This window comes from Gigantopelta aegis, chromosome 15, assembly GCF_016097555.1.
Source record: "Gigantopelta aegis isolate Gae_Host chromosome 15, Gae_host_genome, whole genome shotgun sequence".
In the NCBI taxonomy this organism is placed as follows: domain Eukaryota; kingdom Metazoa; phylum Mollusca; class Gastropoda; order Neomphalida; family Peltospiridae; genus Gigantopelta; species Gigantopelta aegis.
In genome coordinates, this window is record NC_054713.1 from 34,477,223 (window position 1) to 34,500,007 (window position 22,785).

Here is a 22,785-nt window from a genome sequence, read left to right on the forward strand (position 1 = left end):
ATCTTAATATTAACATTTATGCTATCATAAGCTGTACACACCTGAAGCCTTGCCTTTGGTGCAGGCCTCTGAGAATTCAACATTTGGCGTATACGACTTTTGGGTTACGCAAAGACAAATTCAGGTAACCCTTTTCATTTTTGCCTAACCAGCAAAACAGTTTGTCTCGCAATTTTCAGAGGCCAAGGTTGCTAGATGCCTTGCACTGACAGTTTCCAATATTGGTCTTGACAAGGCAAGCAGTATAACTACCGATGTATCATTGCACCAACGCTACCTATATTGGCCTTGCAAGTCATGTAAGCAGTATAACTGAACTAACTTTACCTACCGATCGGCGATGTATCATTGCACCAACACTTCTTATATTGGTCTTTGTAATACAAGCAGTTTAACTAAGTTAAATTGCCTGCCAGTGTATAACTACACCAACACTTTTAGGCCTTTGTACTGCAAGCAGTATAACGAACTAGATTTAACTGTTAATGTATTTAATTACACCAACACTTCTCTATTGGCCTTTGTAATGCAAGCAGTATAACTAAACTATATTGGCCTTTGTAATGCAATATAACTTGATTGCTTGCCATTGTATAACTATACTAACACTTCCCATATTGGCCTTTGTAATACAAGCAGTATAACTGAACTAGATTTAACTGCCAATGTTTAACTACACCAACACTGCTATATTGGCCTTTGTAATGCAAGCAGTATAATTAAACTATATTGGCCTTTGTAATGCAATATAACTTAATTGCTTGCCAATATATAAGTACACCAACACGTCCCACATTGGCCTTTGTAATGCAAGCATGATAACTTCGAACTTCATTTATCTACCTCAACATTTCCTGTATAGGCCTTTGTAATGTATACAGTTTACCTTTGGACTAAATGTAATATCTATCCATGTTTAACTTCACCAACACTTCCTATATTGGCCTCCGTGTTGCATGCAGTTTAATTCACTAAATTTACTGTTATTTTAGTATAACCAAGGCCAATATGGGCTCTATAGGAAGTGTTATACCAAAAAGTTTGTTAAACAAAACAAACTTTTTAGTATAACACTTCCTATAGGGCCTATATTGGCCTTGGTTGTGCGTACTATGTAACTGAGCCAAATTTAACTGCCTCAACACTTTCTGTACTGGCCTCTTGTGTTATATACAGTATAATTTTGAACTGCACCAAAACTTTTTAAACATTGACCTTTCCAATATATTTATCACTTTTAATTAAATATACCTACCAAACTGTTTAACTGTACAACACTTCACATGGTGCCCTCTGTGTTGCTTGCAGTATAATGAACTAAATATAACAAGCTCGACACTCTGTATTGGCCTCTTGTGTTACATACAGTATAATTTTGAACTGCACCACCATGTCCTATATATTGACGTTTCCAGTACATGTAATATCATTTTTAACTAAATTTACCACTATTTAACTGTACAACACTTCATATTATTACACTATATGACTGAATTAAATTTAACTGCTGTGAATGCGAAGTTGCTCAGAATTCTCATGCAACATTTTGTTTTTGCCTAGTGGCTCTTTAGTTGGCTGCCATATTTGTAGACTGTCTCCAGTTCAGTGCTCAATCCTGCTCGGTGATCCGTTTTACATCATTTTTAACATTGTAATCCGATGTAATATTTTAAAGGCACTGTCACACAGAAGTTGGCCTGCTAAATGGCCACCAATAAAACATTTTCTGAAAACATCCATTTTATGGGTGTTCTCATTGATCAACATTTTCACGCGTGTACAAACCATACGTTTTGGGTTATGTCAGCTTACACTTATAAAGCAAACAAAAATATTGATTACAAATATATATATATATAATAGTGACATTTATATACACTTTTTGGAGTAGGGAGGAAGTACCAAAAATTGTATATTTTTTGTGGTATTGAAAATGTTGATAATCATGAACAGCCCTTATTTTGTCCCAAAAAATAAATCAGCTACACAGTTTTCATGATATTATCCCACTTGTTATTGATATTTTAGTAGATAAATTATTTATGGCTATGAACCAATAAAACACAAGAGGAAGAAAAAAACACCTTGAATTTTGAACTGATGCTAATACTTTAAAATATTTGCAGAGTGGCTTATGAATTTAGCCAAATTACAGGATTACAGGATTCCATGCTTCTGCGAGACCCAGATTTTGGGTCTGAAGTGCAAGATTACAAGACTCGAACTTAAGAATTACAATGTAGTTGTAGTTACCTCCGTCAAATTTGAAAGGTTTTTTTCAGAGGCAAAATATTCACCTTCAGCCATTTTTTGAGCCTGCCCATGGCACTTTTAAATCGGTGAATTTCGTAACAAATAAAGTTTAAACGAAGTAATCCATTCAACCGATGGCAGTATTTATCCAGTGGAAAAAAAACCTGCCATCGGTAAAGACTCTTACCTACAGCAATTGAATTATTCATGTTGCAGCTGTGACAATTGCTGTCGGTACTGCCATTAATTTCGAGCCCTGAGATTAAATGGAATTCTAAAATATCAATATTACATAATTTATATGATTACAGCAATATCCTTGAAATAAATTCCAAAATTCAGTGCCTGATAACTGAAGACAAACATATTGACGTATATATTTCAAGTCCCATAATCCACGTGACGGCCTTAGCAAGTCGATTGCTGTGTGAACCTGGGGCCTAATTCACTAAACTCTCGCAACTTTGCGATCTCGCAGTGCAATGCTAAAAGACTTACAAAGAGGATGCTTTGTTGTCTAGCAGAGCCTAAGAGAGCTTTGTGAATTAGGCCCCATATCTCTATAGAAGACAGATCTCGCAGTGCAATGCTAAAAGACTTACAAAGAGGATGCTTTGTTGTCTAGCAGAGCCTAAGAGAGCTTTGTGAATTAGGCCCCATATCTCTATAGAAGACAGATCTCGCAGTGCAATGCTAAAAGACTTACAAAGAGGATGCTTTGTTGTCTAGCAGAGCCTAAGAGAGCTTTGTGAATTAGGCCCCATATCTCTATAGAAGACAGATCTCGCAGTGCAATGCTAAAAGACTTACAAAGAGGATGCTTTGTTGTCTAGCAGAGCCTAAGAGAGCTTTGTGAATTAGGCCCCATATCTCTATAGAAGACAGATCTCGCAGTGCAATGCTAAAAGACTTACAAAGAGGATGCTTTGTTGTCTAGCAGAGCCTAAGAGAGCTTTGTGAATTAGGCCCCATATCTCTATAGAAGACAGATCTCGCAGTGCAATGCTAAAAGACTTACAAAGAGGATGCTTTGTTGTCTAGCAGAGCCTAAGAGAGCTTTGTGAATTAGGCCCCATATCTCTATAGAAGACAGATCTCGCAGTGCAATGCTAAAAGACTTACAAAGAGGATGCTTTGTTGTCTAGCAGAGCCTAAGAGAGCTTTGTGAATTAGGCCCCATATCTCTATAGAAGACAGATCTCGCAGTGCAATGCTAAAAGACTTACAAAGAGGATGCTTTGTTGTCTAGCAGAGCCTAAGAGAGCTTTGTGAATTAGGCCCCATATCTCTATAGAAGACAGATCTCGCAGTGCAATGCTAAAAGACTTACAAAGAGGATGCTTTGTTGTCTAGCAGAGCCTAAGAGAGCTTTGTGAATTAGGCCTCTGCTCTTTAACTGAAACCATACAGTAAGTACGTGTAGACCGATATAATGTACATGCTCGGTACGTGTTCCATGCTCAGAGTTGTTTTCATTGTAGGAGTGTTGGTTAAATGCTACATTTCCGATTATAATAATTCTACATTGTACATAATAAACATTGCTATGATTTAAATTTATATTTGGTGGTTGTAACAAAGACTAATAGTTTGTTGTGAAATGTAAATGTAAGGTTTTAAAAAAAATTATTATTTTTTATTATGGTTATTATTTGGTTTAAAAATTATTTGCTATCAAATTCTAAATATCTTTTTGTTTTTAAAGTATAAGAAGAAAAGAAACACATGCTAATATAAATTCATTAACATGTCATAAAATATTTATAGGTATATGGTATCAGTTCTGTTCTGTTCTGTTCTGTTCTGCATGGTTGAATGTCAAAACATTGTTGATAATTGTTGGGTGTCCTTTGTTTATCATCAAGCCAAACTATGTATTTTGTTTTTGTATTTTATTCCTGTTTTTATTGCGTACTGTATACAATACTTGGCACAATAATTTATGATGTCCAGAGTTGTCAGATTTGATGTCCATATAACAAACATTGTATTGAGTACATACTCTTTATTGAAGAAATTATACTACTTACCACACCCAACATAGGGCCTGTGTTGCCCCACCCTCCACTTTGGGACAAAAATGTATGATATTTGTCCTACTCTGTAAGTATATAAAAAAAAAGGATTAAAATCTGGCTTTTGCCCTTTCTACTCACTACAGACTGTGCCCTCCTGACATCATTCCTATGGGCCTTACTTGTAGATCTGACACCAATATCTTAAAGCATTTCAGGTCCGTCAGTGTCTCTATTCCCTGCTATAAAGTAGAACAGTGGATCTAAAATTCCCCAGAATGCATCTACCAGTAATACCGGTAGATGCCTATTAAAAAAAACCCAACAAATTTGTTCCAAGAATCCCGATGTAGCTCAACCTTTGTGTTGCCATTACCAATGATAATTTATACAAATGTGCCCCTCCCCAACTCCTCTCGCCATTCAAGATGGATATGGAGATACATACAGAGATATGACAGTGTTCCAGAATTCCATATTTTAGCAGAACTGTATACTGTTGTGTGATGAACATCAGTGATATATTATCACATTACACAAGCCAGGATCTGGTTAGCTAATAATTTTTAAAAAGCCATTGCAGATCACTTTTGCAACAGCTTTTTACATCTGCACTGCTGATTGCAATAACAGTTGCAAATTTCAAGGGCTGTGCATGTATATTGATTCAGAAGACAGTGTGAAAAGATGTATGTGTTTTTTCAATACTTCTGAACTGATCTTGTCACCGATTACTAGTGATTAGTGTTGTATATGCTATACTTTTTAATTTCAGTTAAAGACATGTACGTGTACATCAGTTAAAAAGACGCAGTGTGAAAAGAGATGCATGTTATTTGAATACTTCTCAAACGATCTTGTCACTAGATAAGCGTACCATGTACTATACTCTCCAACTTTGGCAGTACCTCCTGTGGAGTGCTTTTTATACAACGTTTTTTTCTAGATCGTAGTGTAAAATGTATATTTGAATGTATATGATCATTTACGAATTTCTATATTTTGGTGTCTGTAGTAATACATATTATGTTTACTCGTAACGTCTTTTGACTACAGTGTGTTAGCAGTGTCAATTAAAGGTTTTAACAAGTTGCGTTGTAGGAACCACATGAGCAAACCATGTACATCAGATTCAGTTTGTGTAAGAGTTAAGAATTAATAGACTTTCGTGACTTTGTCTTACTTTAATTTTAGTGTAATGTCTCAGAAAAAACCCATTAAAAATGCAAACAGAAAAACAAAGAGGATATGCGTAGCGTCGGGAGATGTCAGCAATTGGAGGAATCGGTTGTATATAAAAAACCAATTCCTTTTTTTATGGAGGTGGGGTAGGCAATGCATGATACTCAAAGTTGGTGAGGGGACAGTACCACCAAGTCCTGTCCCGTTTTGCTTCTGGCCTCGCGTTAGCTGCAGATTATTGTGGTAGGGAGGGGTTTATAAACAATTGCTTTGTGTGGGGGTTTTGGTGTGCAATATATTTCATATCTAACGGCCATGTACTGGGATATTGCTAAACAAACATTTTTTTTTTATATGGAAATATTTCTTGTAGCCTGTAATTCTGTCCCAGAAGTGTATGTTATTTTAAATTTTGGAATGTAAAAAACAATTTTAAAAATTTTAATTAAAAAAAAAAAACGTTTAATATCCACAATATTGGATAGGTGTGTAATAGGTAGAAATCTGATGAACATGTGTATTGTGTTTGTGTACAATTCTGCAAGTTGCTTCGTTATAACCGTCCCAGTAACAGTACAGTGCTACTGTTGTTTTACAATCACCAACAAGTTGTTTTTTTCCATCCATTTTATACCGAAATCAGCATTGTTTTATTGAAGCAGGTTTGATATAGATCTCTAGGTACTAGTACTTTGTGGTTCCTACACAACTTGAAGCAGGGTTTGAAATTTTGACATGGTATAAACACCAGTACACTAATAAAAAATACTGATGAATATTCATTTTGTTGTTATTTGTAGTTACAATGTTAGTGACAAGAAGTTCAAACTTGCTCACAGTGTCACCTTGCTATTGTACCAAATCATTCAAGATCAGAGATGACATCAGTAAGTTGGCCTAACACTGAATTTAGTAGCATGATCACAAAATTCACTGAAACATGGGAAGGATCTACATGTGTAGCTTAGTTTTAATTACAGAATGCATTCTCTTTGGCTTTTAATAAATTTCTATATTGGGCTAAAAACATCAAAATGCATCAAAACCATTCTGTAAGGACTGTTCGCCTCCCCGCCTGCCCATCTCCCCCTCCCCCAATATATTCACAGCTTCATTACTCATCTCTTGGATGTCACTTTAAAAATATCTACACCACTGGTGACTTTTTTTTTTTTTTTTATGAATGAATGAATGTTTAACGACACCCCAGCACGAAAAATACATCGGCTATTGGGTGTCAAACTATGGTAAAACCAACAAATAAATTAAAGATTTAAATTAAAACACTGTAAAGAACTGCAAAAATACAAATATCACAGACAGATGCTGACTTTTACTCAAAATTTCAATTTGTGCTGTATTGGCCATTCTCAAAGATAATGTTGCACCCCTGCACCACGGTGAGGTTACAGCACGCGCAGACGTGTCAAATTTATATTCAGGCCATTATTAAGCAAAAGACCGCTATTTTGAATAAGAAAGTAAATTATCTCACTGGTAGTTTAATACATGTTATTCTCGGTAAACCGGATGTTTTTCCAAGTTCCTTTTTAAATATCGGTACAGAGCAATGAATGAATGAATGTCTAACGACACCGCAGAACATAAATACACATCAGCTATTGGGTGTCAAACAAAGGTAAGGATATGAATTTGATTATTTATACTAAAACTAATTATGTAAACACAGCGTTAAAAGCAGTGGGGGGGGGGAAATATAAAACAACATTGGTAAAATAGACACCCTTAAAACCACACTTTTTACTTGGTCCCGTGGGTGGTTTAAAGTAGTTTCACTGTTGTTTACCAAAATGAGATGACATTAATTAATTAATTGGTCCTGTGGCTATTCCGTTTAAGAGTAGTTTAACTGCATTTCAAATTGTCTACAAAAACGACATTAATTGATTAATTTGGCCCCTTGTTTATTTGGTTTTGAGGAGTTTCACTGTTTCAAAAAAAAAAAAAAAAAAAAAGGTTTTAAACTATATTATTATATACACAATATTTTCAAATATGCTTTGTTATTTAATTATTAAATATAATCCTGAAAGAGAATTTTTCATTTTAACGTTTTCACAATCCGATATTCTGGATTAGATTTTGTTTATATAAACAATAAAAAACAATTGTTTTGCTTTAATCTGAAACGGTGTATCTATGCTTGGCTATTTATATGCTACCTGAAGGTCTAGATTCCATGCTGTGGTAGTTATCTGGTTACCAAGCTACACAGCACATTCTATAACGGTATCTACACAACTAGCTGTGAGGAGACAATAAAACCGTTTTCATCAACATTTTTTTTTTTTTGTCATTTTTTTTAACCGTGTCCATGTCGTTTGAAGCTTGGATCTAATCGGTTGGGTTGAAGAAATATCTAGTAACCAAGGGTGTAGCTATTTTTAAAGCGACATTCAAGTGATAAGTGGTGAAGCTGTGAATATATTGGGGTGGAGGTGGAGGGGAGTATTTCTACCAGAGTTGGACAAATATTTGTTTTCAGAATGGTTTTGGTGCGTTTTGATGTTTTTTGTCAAAAGTGTTAAGGGTCAAAAGATCACTGCTATTTTGTTATTTAGTTTGTTATTTAAAGTCACCAGCTCCATCGCATGCCCATGACTGGTATATACACCAAAGGCTGTGGTCTGTAATGTCTTGTCTATGGAAAGTGCAGATAAAAATATCCTTTGCAGCTTTATTAAAAGAAACAGCCAGTGTGGTTGCACATAGTTTTCATTAAAAAGTTTTTTCTGTTTAACAACACTATTAGAACACGTTGATTTACTATTTACTAATCATCAGCTACTGGATGTCAAACATTTGGTTATTCTGTCATATAGTTTTAGAGAGGAAACCCGCTACATTTTTCTATTAGTATCAGGGGATCTTTTATATGCACCATTCCACAGACAGGATAGCACATACCACAGTCTTTGATATACTAGTTGTGGTGCACTGGCTGGAATGAGAAATGGCCCAATGGGCCCACTGACAGAGATCGATCTCAGACCGACTGCGCATCACTGGGCTACATCCCGACCCATGGTACACCAAAGGCTGTGGTCTGTACTGCCTTGTGTATGGAAAGTGCAGATAAAAATATCCCTTTCTGCTTTATCAAAAGGAAAGGCCAATGCGAGAGCACAGGGTTTTCACAACCAGATAACTGCAGTTTTAAAAATTTGCTGAGGTGCCATTAAACAATCATTCAGGGGCGAGACATAGCCCAGTGGTAAAGCACTCGCTTGATGCGCAGTCAGTTTGGAATCGAATCCCTGTTGGTGGGCCCATTGGGCTATTTCTCATTCCAACCTGTACATCATGTCTGGTATATCAAAGGCTGTGGTATGTGCTATCCTGTCTGTGGGATGTTGCATATTAAAGATCCCTTGCTACTAATGTAAAAATGTAGCAGGTTTCCTCTCTAAGTCTATATGTCAAAATTACCAAATGTTTGACATCCAGTAGCTGTTGATCAATGTGCTCTAGTGGTGGTGTAAAACAAAACAATTTTTATTTTTTTTAACAAACATTCCTTTCCTTTTTTACATTCATGAAATGCCAATCGATTAATGTTAGAATAATATTTAACATTTATCTTCTCCAGCCACCGTGTTACTGGATAGAGCACTGAATCACCCACGCACTCTTACAAATGCTTGTAGCCAGTGGAGCATAGCACTGTACAAATATTTGATCTGTGTTAACAGACACACGCCTGTCACCAACATTTGGACTGCTGATGCTCCCTTGCACTTGCCAGTGCAGGCGTCCCTCTTTAACCCTCCCCCACCTCTTTCCTGTCCTGGACAGAGGGATCCGGCCAAGGCCAGTCCTTGTGCCCAGTATAGGCGTGCGCTACAACAGCTTGCTCTGAATGTGCACATAAAGTCTTTCACTTCACTTAACAGACACACTGCTCTCTACAGATGTGAAACTGAAAGTATTTACCCAGTAACTAGGTCAGACAAATACTAGGATGGTCATTGTATGATGTCACATGTTTCTTACTAGATGAGATAACCTATATATTTAAACCATTTAACGATATTTGACACACTACCAGATACAGTGAGGTCATTGTATTCTGAAAATGATGTTTTAAAAAAAGGGGGAAATAAAAACAGAAACTGACCCATCCCTTCCTTCCCATGATTGTTTTCAAGACATAAATATTTACTGTGTAGTTTGACTGAACAATGATTTAAAACTTTTAAGGCAGTTTTAACGAAATAATGATTTTGCTGTTGTCACAGATGACAAAATTAGTGGAATGAGTGGTAACTAGAGAGGGCAGATGTGAAACCCTCCTAAAATACTAAAATGCCCCTTTTACTTTACAAATGCCTATTTATATATTTGAAAAAAAATAACCAAACAGTGTATATATTTCTGTGTCCTGGTAATTAAATTAATTTTACTTACTATACCACCAGTTATTATAAGCTAAGTAATACCCCCCCCCCCCTAATTTTTTAATTATTATTAAAAAAAATTTAATAAATAAAACAATTTGCAGATATCTTACAAAATAAGAATAAGAACAAAGATTTTCAATAGGCAGGAGTTGGCATCAATCAAGTCAATGGTAAAAGTTAAAGTTTGTTTTGTTTAACGATACCACTAGAGCACATTGATTTATTAATCATTGGCAACTGGATGTCAAACATTTGGTATTTCTGACTGTAATCTTAAGAGAGGAAACCCACTACATTTCTTCTATTAGTAGCAAGGGATCTTTTTATATGCACCATCCTATAGACAGGATAGCACATTCCATAGCCTTTGATATACCAGTCGTGGTGCACTGGCGGGAATGAGAAATAGCCCAATGGGCCACTGGCAGGAATTGATCCTAGACTGACTGCAAATCAGTCGATTGTTTACCACTGGACTACACCCCCTCTCCCAAGTCAGTGGTAGAAAGAAAGACGTTTTATGTAATGATACACATTTTAATTATGGTTATATAATGTTGGACATATATGGTTAACAACCAGAGGTAATTAGAGGGAAAACCGACTGCTGGCATCCCACAGAGAGGATAGTACATACCATAGCCTTTGTTACCCCAGTTGTGGAGCACTGGCTGGAACGAGAAACAACCCAAGGACCCACTGATCCTAAACAGACTGAGCACTTTACCACCAGTCTATGTCGTATTGGTTCATTAATTCATTAATTAAGAATTCAGCTCAAGAGTTCCTGTGAACACATAAATACTTCAAGACCTTGCCCTTAAATTAATTGGAAGTAAATGAAATCTGAAGTTGCTTGCTTTACAGTTAATTCTACATTCACTTTTCCATAAATAGGGACAACACATACCACAGCCTGTGATATGCCAAAGACTGCAAAAAACCCAATCCGAGAATGAGCCCACCAAGCGAATTCATGCCTACTACCCTAGCACCTCCGGCAAGTGCTGTACAGACTGAGCTACATGTAAATAAGTCAGGTCAGGTCAGGTCAGAGGGTTTTACGTGCACATTCAGAGCAAGCTATTGTAGCGCATACCTGTTGTGGGCACAGATCCATCCCTTTTAAAGTTATTAACAAACTGATCACATCCCGATATGAAATTTACACTTTTAAGCAGCGTTCTCATTATGCGGTTTGTCGCACCGACATGTCACACGTTTTGTCATAGTGAATCGAATCGTGTTTGTGGTGGAAGACGTTATGTCATAAGATTCCATAACATCAAACAAAGCTTGTCTGTTTAAAAATATTTTGCGGGAAATGTAAGCGCATACAAATTTCCAGTGAAATAAATAAAACATGTATGTAGACAATTAACTGATGGTATTATGTACCAAAACAATTATTGACATCTGGACAATAATAGGTTTTATGGACCCATGAAATCCGGACATTTTGACATCAGTATAATTCCGACACAGCTCGTCGTATACAACTAACGTCATTCAAATTTAGGAGTTCTCATGGTATGATTCCATCGCATGCAGCAAGTCGTTAGCATAATGAGAACGCCCCTTTAAGTCTTCTTCGGTGTTCAGGGGGTGAGACGTAGTCCAGTGGCAAAGCGCTCGCTTGGTGCGCGTTCGGTTTGGGATCGATCCCAGTCAGTGGGCCCATTAGGCTATTTCTCGCTCCAGCCAGTGCACCACAACTGGTAAATCAAAGGCTGTGGTATGTGCTATCCTGTCTATGGGATGGTGCATATAAAAGATCCCTTGCTGCTAATCAAAGAGAGTAGCCCATGAAGTGGCGACAGTGAGTTTCCTCCCTCAATATCTGTGTGGTACTTAACCATATGTCTGACTCCATATAACAGTAAATAAAATGTGTTGAGTGCATCGTTAAATAAAACATTTCCTTCCTTCCTTCTTCGGTGTTCAATTAATTAATCAGGGTTCATAGCCTTAAAGACCAAACAAATTCAAAGACTTTCAAAGACTTTTGCCTGCCATTTTCAAAAACTTTTACACGTGGTCAAAGACAACAGAATGCAATAAAAATACCACACCAGTTCAATTACATTGCTGTCCATGGCAAAACAAAAAAAATTCTTCTTTTTTCTTACATGCATCATGACAGATTAAACCTTGTAATTGGGAAATATCTAATGCATGCAGCTTTCAAAGATATCCTTGCTTTGGCTATGATTTGTGAGAATTTAAAAACTTTTATTACAATTCAAAGACTTTCAAAGACCTAAAAAAATTGTTTTCAAATTCAAGTCATTCAAGGAAGTTACAGACTGTAACGAACCCTGTTAATGCTCCTTGGAACTTAAATCAGTCGTGTACTCCCTCGACAAACTCCGACGCCATATAACCGTAAATAAAATGTGTTGAGTGCGTCCTTAAATAAAACATTTCCTTCATTTCCCTTGACAAACTCTGCAGTCGACATCACGTCTTCTCTTTCAACCCCAAAGTTATAACAAAATGTTTAACAATTAATAAAAGATCTGAAGTAATTTCATTCATTCTTTATTACATTTTCTTTGATGCTAATAAAAGAACATTGATACACTGGCAAAGGAAATGACAAACAAAAACCTACGCTGTCAACAATTCAATAATTTACTGGTATCAATATCTTATTACTTACTATTACACAAAGAAATTATAGCACTTTATATAAAATATATAACGACTATCTAGCATACCAATGCAGGAATACTAACTGGAATCCTACCAATTTTTATCCAAGTTGTGAAGAGCGTTTGTTTGGCGAAATAACCCCCGAACACAACTTGGGGGTAGGATTTTCTGTCTCAGTCTTCACAAATCGTGGAAAATATTGCGGAACAAACACAAATCATTTGTGCAATTATGAGTGACAGTGCAGACTGTCTTTAAATTGCCGTGTTCACGAGTTGGAACTTGGGAATTGCCGATATTCACAAGCACCAAATGAACGCAGCACAATAACCACACACACCACTCGTAAATTTATGATGCAACTTTAACAATACAAGTGTTTGGAATTGATCCAATTTCATCATGGATCACTGGTCATAATGATTTGCACCAATTAATAAAAGTTCGATTATACAATCGGTTAGAAATATAGGACTTTAAAGGCACACACCCTAGTTTCAACCGTTGAAAATGGATCCCAAGTTTAGTTAATCTACAAACCTGTAACACATTTGGATAAAGTTACAATATAGTCAAACAATTATTATAGTCTGTGACTTTGAAACAGGGAAATACCCATAAAAAGAGACTAGAGATCATCTTGATAATTTGTACTTTTCATACGAACGTGCATTTTTAAAAATATTTAAAAAATGCATTTCATGGTATCAGTAAAGTTTGTTTTATTTAACGACGCCACTAGAGCACATTAATTTTTTTCTTATCATCGGCTATTGGACGTCAAACATATGGTCATTCTGACAGGTTTTTTAAAAGAAAATCTGCTGTCGCCACATAGGCTACTCTTTTACGACAGGCAGCAAGGGATCTTTTATTTGCGCTTCCCACAGGCAAGATAGCACAAACCATGGCCTTTATTGAACCAGTTATGGATCACTGGTCGGTGCATGTGGTTTACACCTACCCATTGAGCCTTGCGGAGCACTCTCTCAGGGTTTGGAGTCGGTATCTGGATTAAAAATCCCATGCCTTGACTGGGATCCGAACCCAGTACCTACCAGCCTGTAGACCGATGGCCTAACAACAATGCCACCGAGGCTGGTCTTCGTGGTATCAGAAGCACCAAGATGATCAGAAACACTTTGGAAATGTAAGAAAATTGATAATCTAAACTATAAAATTTAAGTAATGTCTGACATCAGTTATCAAAAACGGCTCCAATAGTGTAAAATAGGCCGTAGTGTTTAAAAACTAGGGTCTGTTCCTTTAAATATACGAAGTATTAGGACAATGCACCTACTGTCATGGCAACCGGGATAGACCCTACAAATAGATAGTTTTACCTTCAATATCTATTGAACATTAGTTCTCCTTATATACACATGAAACCAAACTGGAACCCCAGCGTATTTCCATCAGTTTCATCATCTAACCTGTAGGAACAATTAGTTACTGTAAAGTCACTTTTGTTCTCGTTAGACTAACATTTGTGTAATTTGTGGATTAGTGCAGTCAACGAAAGTAAGAACAAGATGAAACTAGAATTCATGTACACATATAATATGAATATGTGATAGTACATGGTACCTTTTTGATACACTAATTTAAGTACCGAACAAAATGTGTATTTTAGTAAAACCACGAAAATTTAAGATTACGAAAAAAAAAAAGAAAAAAAAAAGAGGAAATATTTCACAGTAACATTCTTCTGTGACAATTGATTATGAATATTTATTAGTTATGAATATTTATCGAGCATCATGTCAGTAGAGTCCAATTGATTATTGGACTATCATTAGTTCTTACTGGGCTACGTTCAGTTTACAGGTTCTGTCAAGAGTGCTTGCCAACATCTTTACTGGTTTCTATGATATAACATTTATTTTGGGCTGTATGCAAAATCCAGGTTAGTAAGCATTTCTTAACACAACGAAGTACTCCTGTCAAATGAATGAAGTCTGTTCTCAACTAATAAGCATTTTCCTTTAGCTTTTATCCATCATGGCACTGGGGCTTTTTGTACACATAAACATCGACGTATGTTCAAAACTGTGGACAATGCATGGTTAACAATAAAAAAATAATAATAATGAAAGCACCTATTATAAATAAATCACAAGTGAAATGTACACCTGGGCTCTGTTTTACAAAGTGATATTAGCGGTAAGATCACCTTATGGGTGTATACCACCAAATCAAATCCCACCGACGACAATAGTAACATATGTGGCTGATACTTCTACCTGCAGCTTATCAATGAATATATACTCCATGAATATAAATACTACCACCACTCAACCTTAAAGTGAATCAGAAAAAATTGGGGTTAAGCTGCTCATTTCAGAAATAACAGGTAACGTCTATGACTATCCTAGTTCTACACACAATTTTAGTACTTTTGTTTACAGGTACCCCATACATGTTTCAAGCACAAGGCCATCCAGTACACCACAACTGGTCAAAGGCCGTGGTATGTGCTCTCCTGTCTGTGGGAAAGTGCATATGAAAGATCCCTTGCTGCATTAGAAAAAAAAGTAGCGGGTTTCCTCTGATGAAGAAGTTTTAGTTTGTTTAACAACACCACTAGAGCACACTAATTTATTAATCATCGGCTATTGGATGTCAAACATTTGGTAATCCAATAACGTGCGGGTTTTTTTTTTTTTTTGATATTTGCAAAATGGTCACAACTACATCTGAAGTGTAAGTCATATGGTTAAAACTAGTTGGCGCTTAATTGATTTCCAGGGCCCCGTTCCACAAAGCGATCTTAGCGCTAAGATCACCTTAAGTGTCTATACCACCAAATCAAATCCCACAGATGACAATAGTTACATATGTGGCTGATACTTCTACCTGCAGCTTATCAATTGATATATACTCCATGAATATAAATACTACCACCCCTCACCCTTAAAGTGAATCAGAAAAAAATTGGGGGTCAAGCTGCTCATTTCAGAGATAACAGGTAGCGTCTATGTGAAGTTATGGTAATCTTAGGTCTAAGATCGCTTCGTGGAACGGGGCTCAGGTTCCATATTCATAAATGTACTTAAGTGAATGTATAATACTTATCTATGTACTGTAAGTATCTATTTAGGTATCATACATTGACTTAAGTATGTTTATGAATACGGAGCCAGGTGTATATTACTGGATTAATATCGGACATGATACAATAAAAATATTTTACAATATGGTCCATTTGTACTGTACACTATTTTAATATTGTATTGTATTGTATGGTATTGTACACCATTCCAATATGGTTAATTTACATCCTACGGTCATTGTAAAACAAAACATTTATTACAACAGAGTCGAGTTATAACATGGACAATATATTTTTTGGTATTCGAGAAATAATATAACATAGTCACAAGCCATATTAAAAAGATCTATATTTATAAATACGTTTGATAACTTTAAGCCAACATATTTTATTTTAATGTTAATTAAAGTATAATAATAATTCAAGATAAAAATACACCAGGTGAAAAAGTGTTCTACATCACTTAAGAGATGATTATATGTCTCCTACATTTCTACAGTAAAACCCCTATAAACCAGACACCCACAAAACCAAGTAAAAAGTCTGGTTTTAAGGGGTATCCTGTTTAAAGAGGTTATGTCCTGTACTGTTATTTAAAAAGGGACTGTAAACAATGTCTGGTTTTGAAGGCGTTCGGTTTTGAGTGGCTCCACTGTAGTTTATTTTTCTGTTGCTGTATAAAACACAACAACTACTGAGGTGCTACAAATGCATTTTTGAGAGGCCAATTACATTCTTGAAAAGCTACGAAATAAGCCTACAACACAACAGTTAGTTCCATAAATGCGGCCAGTATGAAATACACAGAAGGGCATTTTGTAACTATAAATCACATTATTCTAATGAGGCGTCGAGGAGAGTCTGTTTCCATTGCATTAGACCACATGCAAATGGTTGAAAGCCAATTGATAAATTGTTATCATGTCTACAAACAACTATTTTCAAACGTCACACCACAAACTCCTAGCAGTCTTTTAAAAATTTCTGAAACACACCACTTTAACGACACATTTACACGTCCTTTTGTAGAAATGATGCTGAGGTAAATTTTGAAGTCTTTGACTACTTCTCTTTATTCAGAGCGTGTATGAATTCTTCTAACTTATCTTGAATCTGTCGAACTCGTTCTGTGAAATAAAACAACAAAGTAATATTAATTACGAACAACAAATCGAAAGTTCAACACATTTATTTTAATTAATACAATCGGGATTCAAGCACACTTTCAGGGCTCACAACAGAATAAATTTTGGCTCGGCCAATTTTTAGGTACAATGTATGTAAAAAAAAAATCCTTAAAAATTATTAAAATGTGGTTAATTTATTGAAAAATGAAGTGCATTTCCTCTCTAAGACTTTCTGTAAGAATGATCAAATGTTTGACATCCAATTGCAAATGATGAATAAATCAATGCGTTCTTGTGGTGATGTTAAACAAAATAAACTTCAAATTTTTAAACTGTTTATCTCCCGAAAATGTAAATAAAATGACTTACTCATCTCCTCGGCTAGCTGGACACGCCTCCCAGTGAGTAACTTTGTTAGGTGGTCCTTGTCGTCTCCTATCTCTTCTAAAGAGTCTTTTATGATACGCTCAAGTCTGCGAGCTAAAAAATAAATAAATTAAAAATTAAAAAACCAAACCCCAAAACCCATACACACATTCTGAGAGAACTGCTAAATTTCATTTTAACTTATTTCCGTGCTTATATCTAATTAAGGTTCAAGCACGTTGTCCTGGCCACACAGCTCAGTTTTCTGGGCTGTCTGTCCAATGAATGAATGAATGAATGAATGAATGTTTAACGACACCCCAGCACGAAAAATGGGCTGTCTGTCCAGGGCAGTGGGTTAATTGTTAGTTGTTAGTTGATCATAGCTGCCAACATTTAAAAACGGGAAAGAGTAATCATTTTCTTGTGAATTGTGACCCGTCGTATAAACCCTTTTGCTGTGTAAAATATCCAGATATTTGTTTATGAATTGTTTTATCGCTGGCCTCAACGATGTCCTGGTGTTTCTTCATTTTGATGTGCCTTTGGCAATAATTTTTCCCGCCATGGGCAACAGAAAAATCAACACGACATAAAGTGCAAAATGCACTAGTGCCATTTACTAACTACATGAGAACTGGCCTTCAAACAGGCCACTCATTGTTGTAGTCATCATTGTTTATACTTCTGACTGCTTTTTAGATTTTTCTGAGCTTTGCACAGTTCATATGGCTCTGATCATTCGCGTTTTTTCGACATCTTTACAAAATGGCGTCGTTTCACAAGCTATCCCGAAGTGCGTTGCGCGTGCAAAAAAAAACTTCCGTGCGCATTTGCGGCTAGTTGGGCGAGTCCAATTTATGTGATTCGTAAGGGTGGTAGGTTATTACAACAAAAAACCTCCCAAAAAACTGGAAAATGAGGATTTGCCGTAATCTTTCAGATTACGGGCGTAATGGCGTAATAAGAGATGGAAAATCGTAATGATTCCGCATAAATCTTAATGGTTGGCAGCCCTGGTTGATTAGTGAGAGAGAAGAGGGTGTAGTAGTCTTACACCTACCCACTGAGCCCTTAAGAACTCGCTCTGGGTTGGAGCCGGTACAGGGCTGCGAACCCTGTACCTACCAGCCTGTAGTCCAATGGCTTAACCACTACACCACTGAGGCCGGTGAACTGCTAAAGCAATGCATGTTCCCTATCAGGCCCAACACATTTAAATATCTTCAAAGTTCAAGGGTCATAACTCTTAATTGCCATTAAACTCACTACATGATACAGCTATACACACAACTGCAACTCAATATCTTGAGTCATCATTGCGAAAAAATCTGGAAAACAAATTTTCATATCTCCTAAGTTCAAGGGTCATAATTCTGTAAACAACGGGTAAATCGCAATCTTGATCTGCAACAATACATGATACAAAATTTCTACTCAATACTTATTGTGAATAAAAGGTCCGGAAAACTGTATGTGGGACTGACGGATGGACAGACAGATGGACGGACAGACAGACACAAAACCTAGAATCCCCAAAGGTTGGACTAGGAGGGGCCAAGAAAAGGAGGAAAAAAGAAGAAGAAATGTAACCATGGAATAATTATGTTCACCACCTCAGTGCACTATTTAGTGAAGTAAATACTAGGTGAGCAACTATATGGAGCTTTTTATATTATATGCATTTATTAAACTTCCCAATATATCAGCTGTCAGTTACCTATTGAGCAATTATATCAGTATTTATTTTACTTAAATTTACAAATATCAAAATACACAAAGTTCTTGTGTAAAAAAGACACTTAAAAAATTGTAGCACCAATCAACTGCAATGCATCAACCAATTACATTAATTGTCTAACAGATTTAAACTCCAAATATGATGTAGGATTTTTTTCTTCCATCTCATCTGTAATCTAATTTCTGTTATTACGCAACCTACCTTCATTGTTAACGACTTGCTGTCGCAGAGCATTGCTGGTGACCTGGTGCATCCTCTGTAGTCGCCAGAACAGTACGATGTCATGGCAATCCAGCTAAAAATAGATTTAAAAATCTGTTGATACCACAACACATTATCCCCCACAGACAAGACAAACACATACGAGGCCTTTGACATACCAGTCATGGTGCACTGGTTGGGTTGGGGGAAAAAACAACCAGAGAATGGGCCCTCCAAGAATCCCACCCTTCGATCCCAGTGACTCAGGCGATCACTCTCCCAACTGAACTAGATCCAGGGCTCATGATGGAAAGGATTTTGTTTCAGTCAATTTTCATATATGTAGAGTATTTCTTTAAAAATTATTCAAAAGTGGTTCTTTTAAAGAAAATGTTATTAGCCAATTACCAAAAGCTGTAGCCACTTTGTAGGAAACTTAGCAAATGGCTAATTTAACAATGGACAGGGTGAGCCCTGTAGATCCAGCTCCTAAACCATCCTCTCATTACTTCTAAGGCTGTCTGTTTCAAACTATGTTATGAGGCCTGTATATGTCCAGGAATTTCATATCAGTCATGATCTTATAAAAATTAATCATGTCCATTTTATATATTACAAACAATCTGTACAATTTGTACGCCTGTGTCCAAGAACCAACTCTGATAACGTGACCAAGAAACCTGTAGAATGTATACTCATGCCTGTTTTCGAGAACCAACTCTGATAATGTTACCAAGAAACCTGTAGAATTTATACTCACGTCTGTGTCTGAGAACCAACTCTGATAAAGTTACCAAGAAACCTGTAGAATTTATACTCACGTCTGTGTCTGAGAACCAACTCTGATAACATTACCAAGAAACCTGTAGAATTTATACTCACGTCCGTGTTCAAGAACCAACTCTGATAATGTTACCAAGAAACCTGTAGAATTTATACTCACGTCTGTGTCCAAGAACCAACTCTGATAATGTTACCAAGAAACCTGAAGAATTTATACTCACGTCTGTGTCTGAGAACCAACTCTGATAAAGTTACCAAGAAACCTGTAGAATTTATACTCACGTCTGTGTCTGAGAACCAACTCTGATAACATTACCAAGAAACCTGTAGAATTTATACTCACGTCCGTGTTCAAGAACCAACTCTGATAATGTTACCAAGAAACCTGTAGAATTTATACTCACGTCTGTGTCCAAGAACCAACTCTGATAATGTTACCAAGAAACCTGTAGAATTTATACTCACGTCTGTGTCTGAGAACCAACTCTGATAATGTTACCAAGAAACCTGTAGAATTTATACTCACGTCTGTGTCTGAGAACCAACTCTGATAAAGTTACCAAGAAACCTGTAGAATTTATACTCACACCTGTGTCGGAGAACCAACTCTGATAACATTACCAAGAAACCTGTAGAATTTATACTCACGTCTGTGTTCAAGAACCAACTCTGACAATGTGACCAAGAAACCTGTAGAATTTATACTCATGTCTGTGTCTGAGAACCAACTCTGATAACGTTACCAAGAAACCTGTAGAATTTATACTCATGTCTGTGTCTGAGAACCAACTCTGATAACGTTACCAAGAAACCTGTAGAATTTATACTCACGCCTATGTCCAAGAACCAACTCTGATAACGTGACCAAGACAACTGTAGAATTTATACTCACGGCTGTGTCAGAGAAACCACTCTGATAACATTACCAAGAAACCTGAAGAATTTATTCTTACGCCTGTCTGAGAACCAACTCTGATAACGTTACCAAGAAATCTGTAGAATTTATACTCACACCTGTGTCTGAGAACCAACTCTGATAACACTACTAAAAAACCTGTAGAATTTATACTCACACCTGTGTCCGAGAAACCACTATGGTTACCAAGAAACCTGAATAATTAATACTCACGCCTGTGTCTGCGAAACCACTCTGGTAATAGTAGAATCCTTTTTTACACTCTTGTGCCTTGTTCATAGACTTTTGGAAAAAGTGTTTCCGAAACGTATGGTACCATGTTTCCCGTATCTGTGAACAAAAGTAAACCATAAAACGATGAGGAATGGATGTTTTGTAGTATCTTGTATTACAGTAGTATATACTACTGTTATGTACACAGGGATTTTGACCATAAAACTTTTCAGTTTGTGTAACACAAGAAAAAAACCAACAACCAAAAAGCCCCCAATATATAAGTGTTATGCAGTTGTTGATTTTATGAAATGACGTATAACTATTCTTCTTCACAAATGCATTTGAAAGAAAGTTCCGTATCCGATTCCTTCATAAAATCATTGCCTACTCCAATTCCCTGATTCTGCAAGTCCTTCATGAATATTAATATATTGTGTCTTTAACAACAGGTTAACCTTCTGACTACTGCAGGTAAGATATCTTGCCGACATTACGTCAGTTGACATACTGTATACCACCATTCCCGCTGTTTTGCACAAGGCACTCACCGAAAATGGAAATATAATAAAAGAAAAAAGATTTCTTTTTTAAATGGTGGCTTTTATTTTCGGCAAGTATTTTCGTTTGACAACAATGGCGGCACATCGCGGTCATTTCAGGGATCAATAGCTGATTGTGACAGCTAATTTGCTAATAAATTTGATCTTTTTACCAACAACGAAAATCACCAAATATTGCAATATGAATCGTAGTTTGGGTTTAAAAACAAATTCTGGTCAGAAAACCACCGCTATCGGGAATAATGGACATAAATACTGGTCACAAATGCCCTAAGTAAATGCAACTTTTCGATTTTTTGCCTAATTTTAATCACCATTAACTGATCTAAAAAATCATAAAAATGACAAAAACCCATGAAAATAATACTTACCGATTCATATATGAACTTTATTTCACGTATTTATAAAACATTTAAGTGAATATATGTCAGTAAAAATTATAAACTTGTATCCACTCAACGTGATTTAAAAAAAAATTAATCCAGTGGTCTAAAGGTTAAATAATGGCTGTAACTAAAAACACTCACAAAATCATTGGTGACTTCAATTCCCTGATTCTGCAAGTTCTTTCTTACGGTTGTCAGCTCGTCCGGAACCAGATGGGAACTGTGTTGCTGGAAATACAAATGGTTTGTTAGCTATAAGTTAACAACAAATCCACATGGTTACTCGGGGGTTGGACATAGCCTAGTGGTAAAATGTTCGCCTGATGCGAGGTTGGTTTGGGATCGATCCCCATCGGTGGACCCATTGGGCTATTTCTCGTTCCAGCCAGTGCACGATGACTGGTGTATCAAAGGCAGTGGTATTTACTACCCTGTCTGTGGGATGAATGGTGCATATAAAAGATCTCTTGCTGCTAATCGAAAAAAGTAGCCCATTAAGTGGCGACAGTGAGTTTCCTCTCTCATTATCTGTGTGGTCCTTAACCGTATGTTTGACGCCATATAACCATAAATAAAATGTGTCGAGTGCATCATTACATACATTTTTTTCTTCTTCTTTTGATTCAGAATTAAAATATGGTCAAAATATGAATCGATACACCAGCAAGGGTATCGTGTATCGTATCGTCACCAGTAGTATCGTGATACATCAATGTATTGATGTACCGTGACACCCAGGCTATTAAACACTAACACAATCACTTACTGGCTGTGAACTAATGATTTTATCCAACTCGTTCTTCGTCGCAACCCTATTCCTATTTTCCTCGGTCAGGCCTTTCCACTGTGTCCACTGTTCAAAGGTGGTTGGCCCAAGCAGTTTCTTTATCACCTCTTCAGCTGAAACAAAA

General features: G+C 36.4%; 1 protein-coding gene across 4 annotated transcripts in view; it reads right to left on the reverse strand.

Moving 5' to 3' along the window:
• Nucleotides 1–15,069: 15,069 nt before the first annotated feature.
• LOC121390117 (dynamin-like 120 kDa protein, mitochondrial) overlaps nt 15,070–22,785 on the reverse strand; it is a 51,413-nt gene continuing 43,697 nt past the window's right edge. For all 4 annotated transcript variants that reach the window (XM_041521851.1, XM_041521849.1, XM_041521850.1 and 1 more), the window contains 6 exons: nt 22,641–22,774; nt 22,016–22,102; nt 20,926–21,042; nt 19,014–19,107; nt 17,075–17,185; nt 15,070–16,705 (listed from right to left, as the gene is read on the reverse strand). In XM_041521851.1, coding sequence (XP_041377785.1) covers nt 16,641–16,705; nt 17,075–17,185; nt 19,014–19,107; nt 20,926–21,042; nt 22,016–22,102; nt 22,641–22,774 — 608 coding nt within the window. In that variant the 3' untranslated portion in view covers nt 15,070–16,640. The remainder of the gene's footprint in view (nt 16,706–17,074; nt 17,186–19,013; nt 19,108–20,925; nt 21,043–22,015; nt 22,103–22,640; nt 22,775–22,785) is intronic.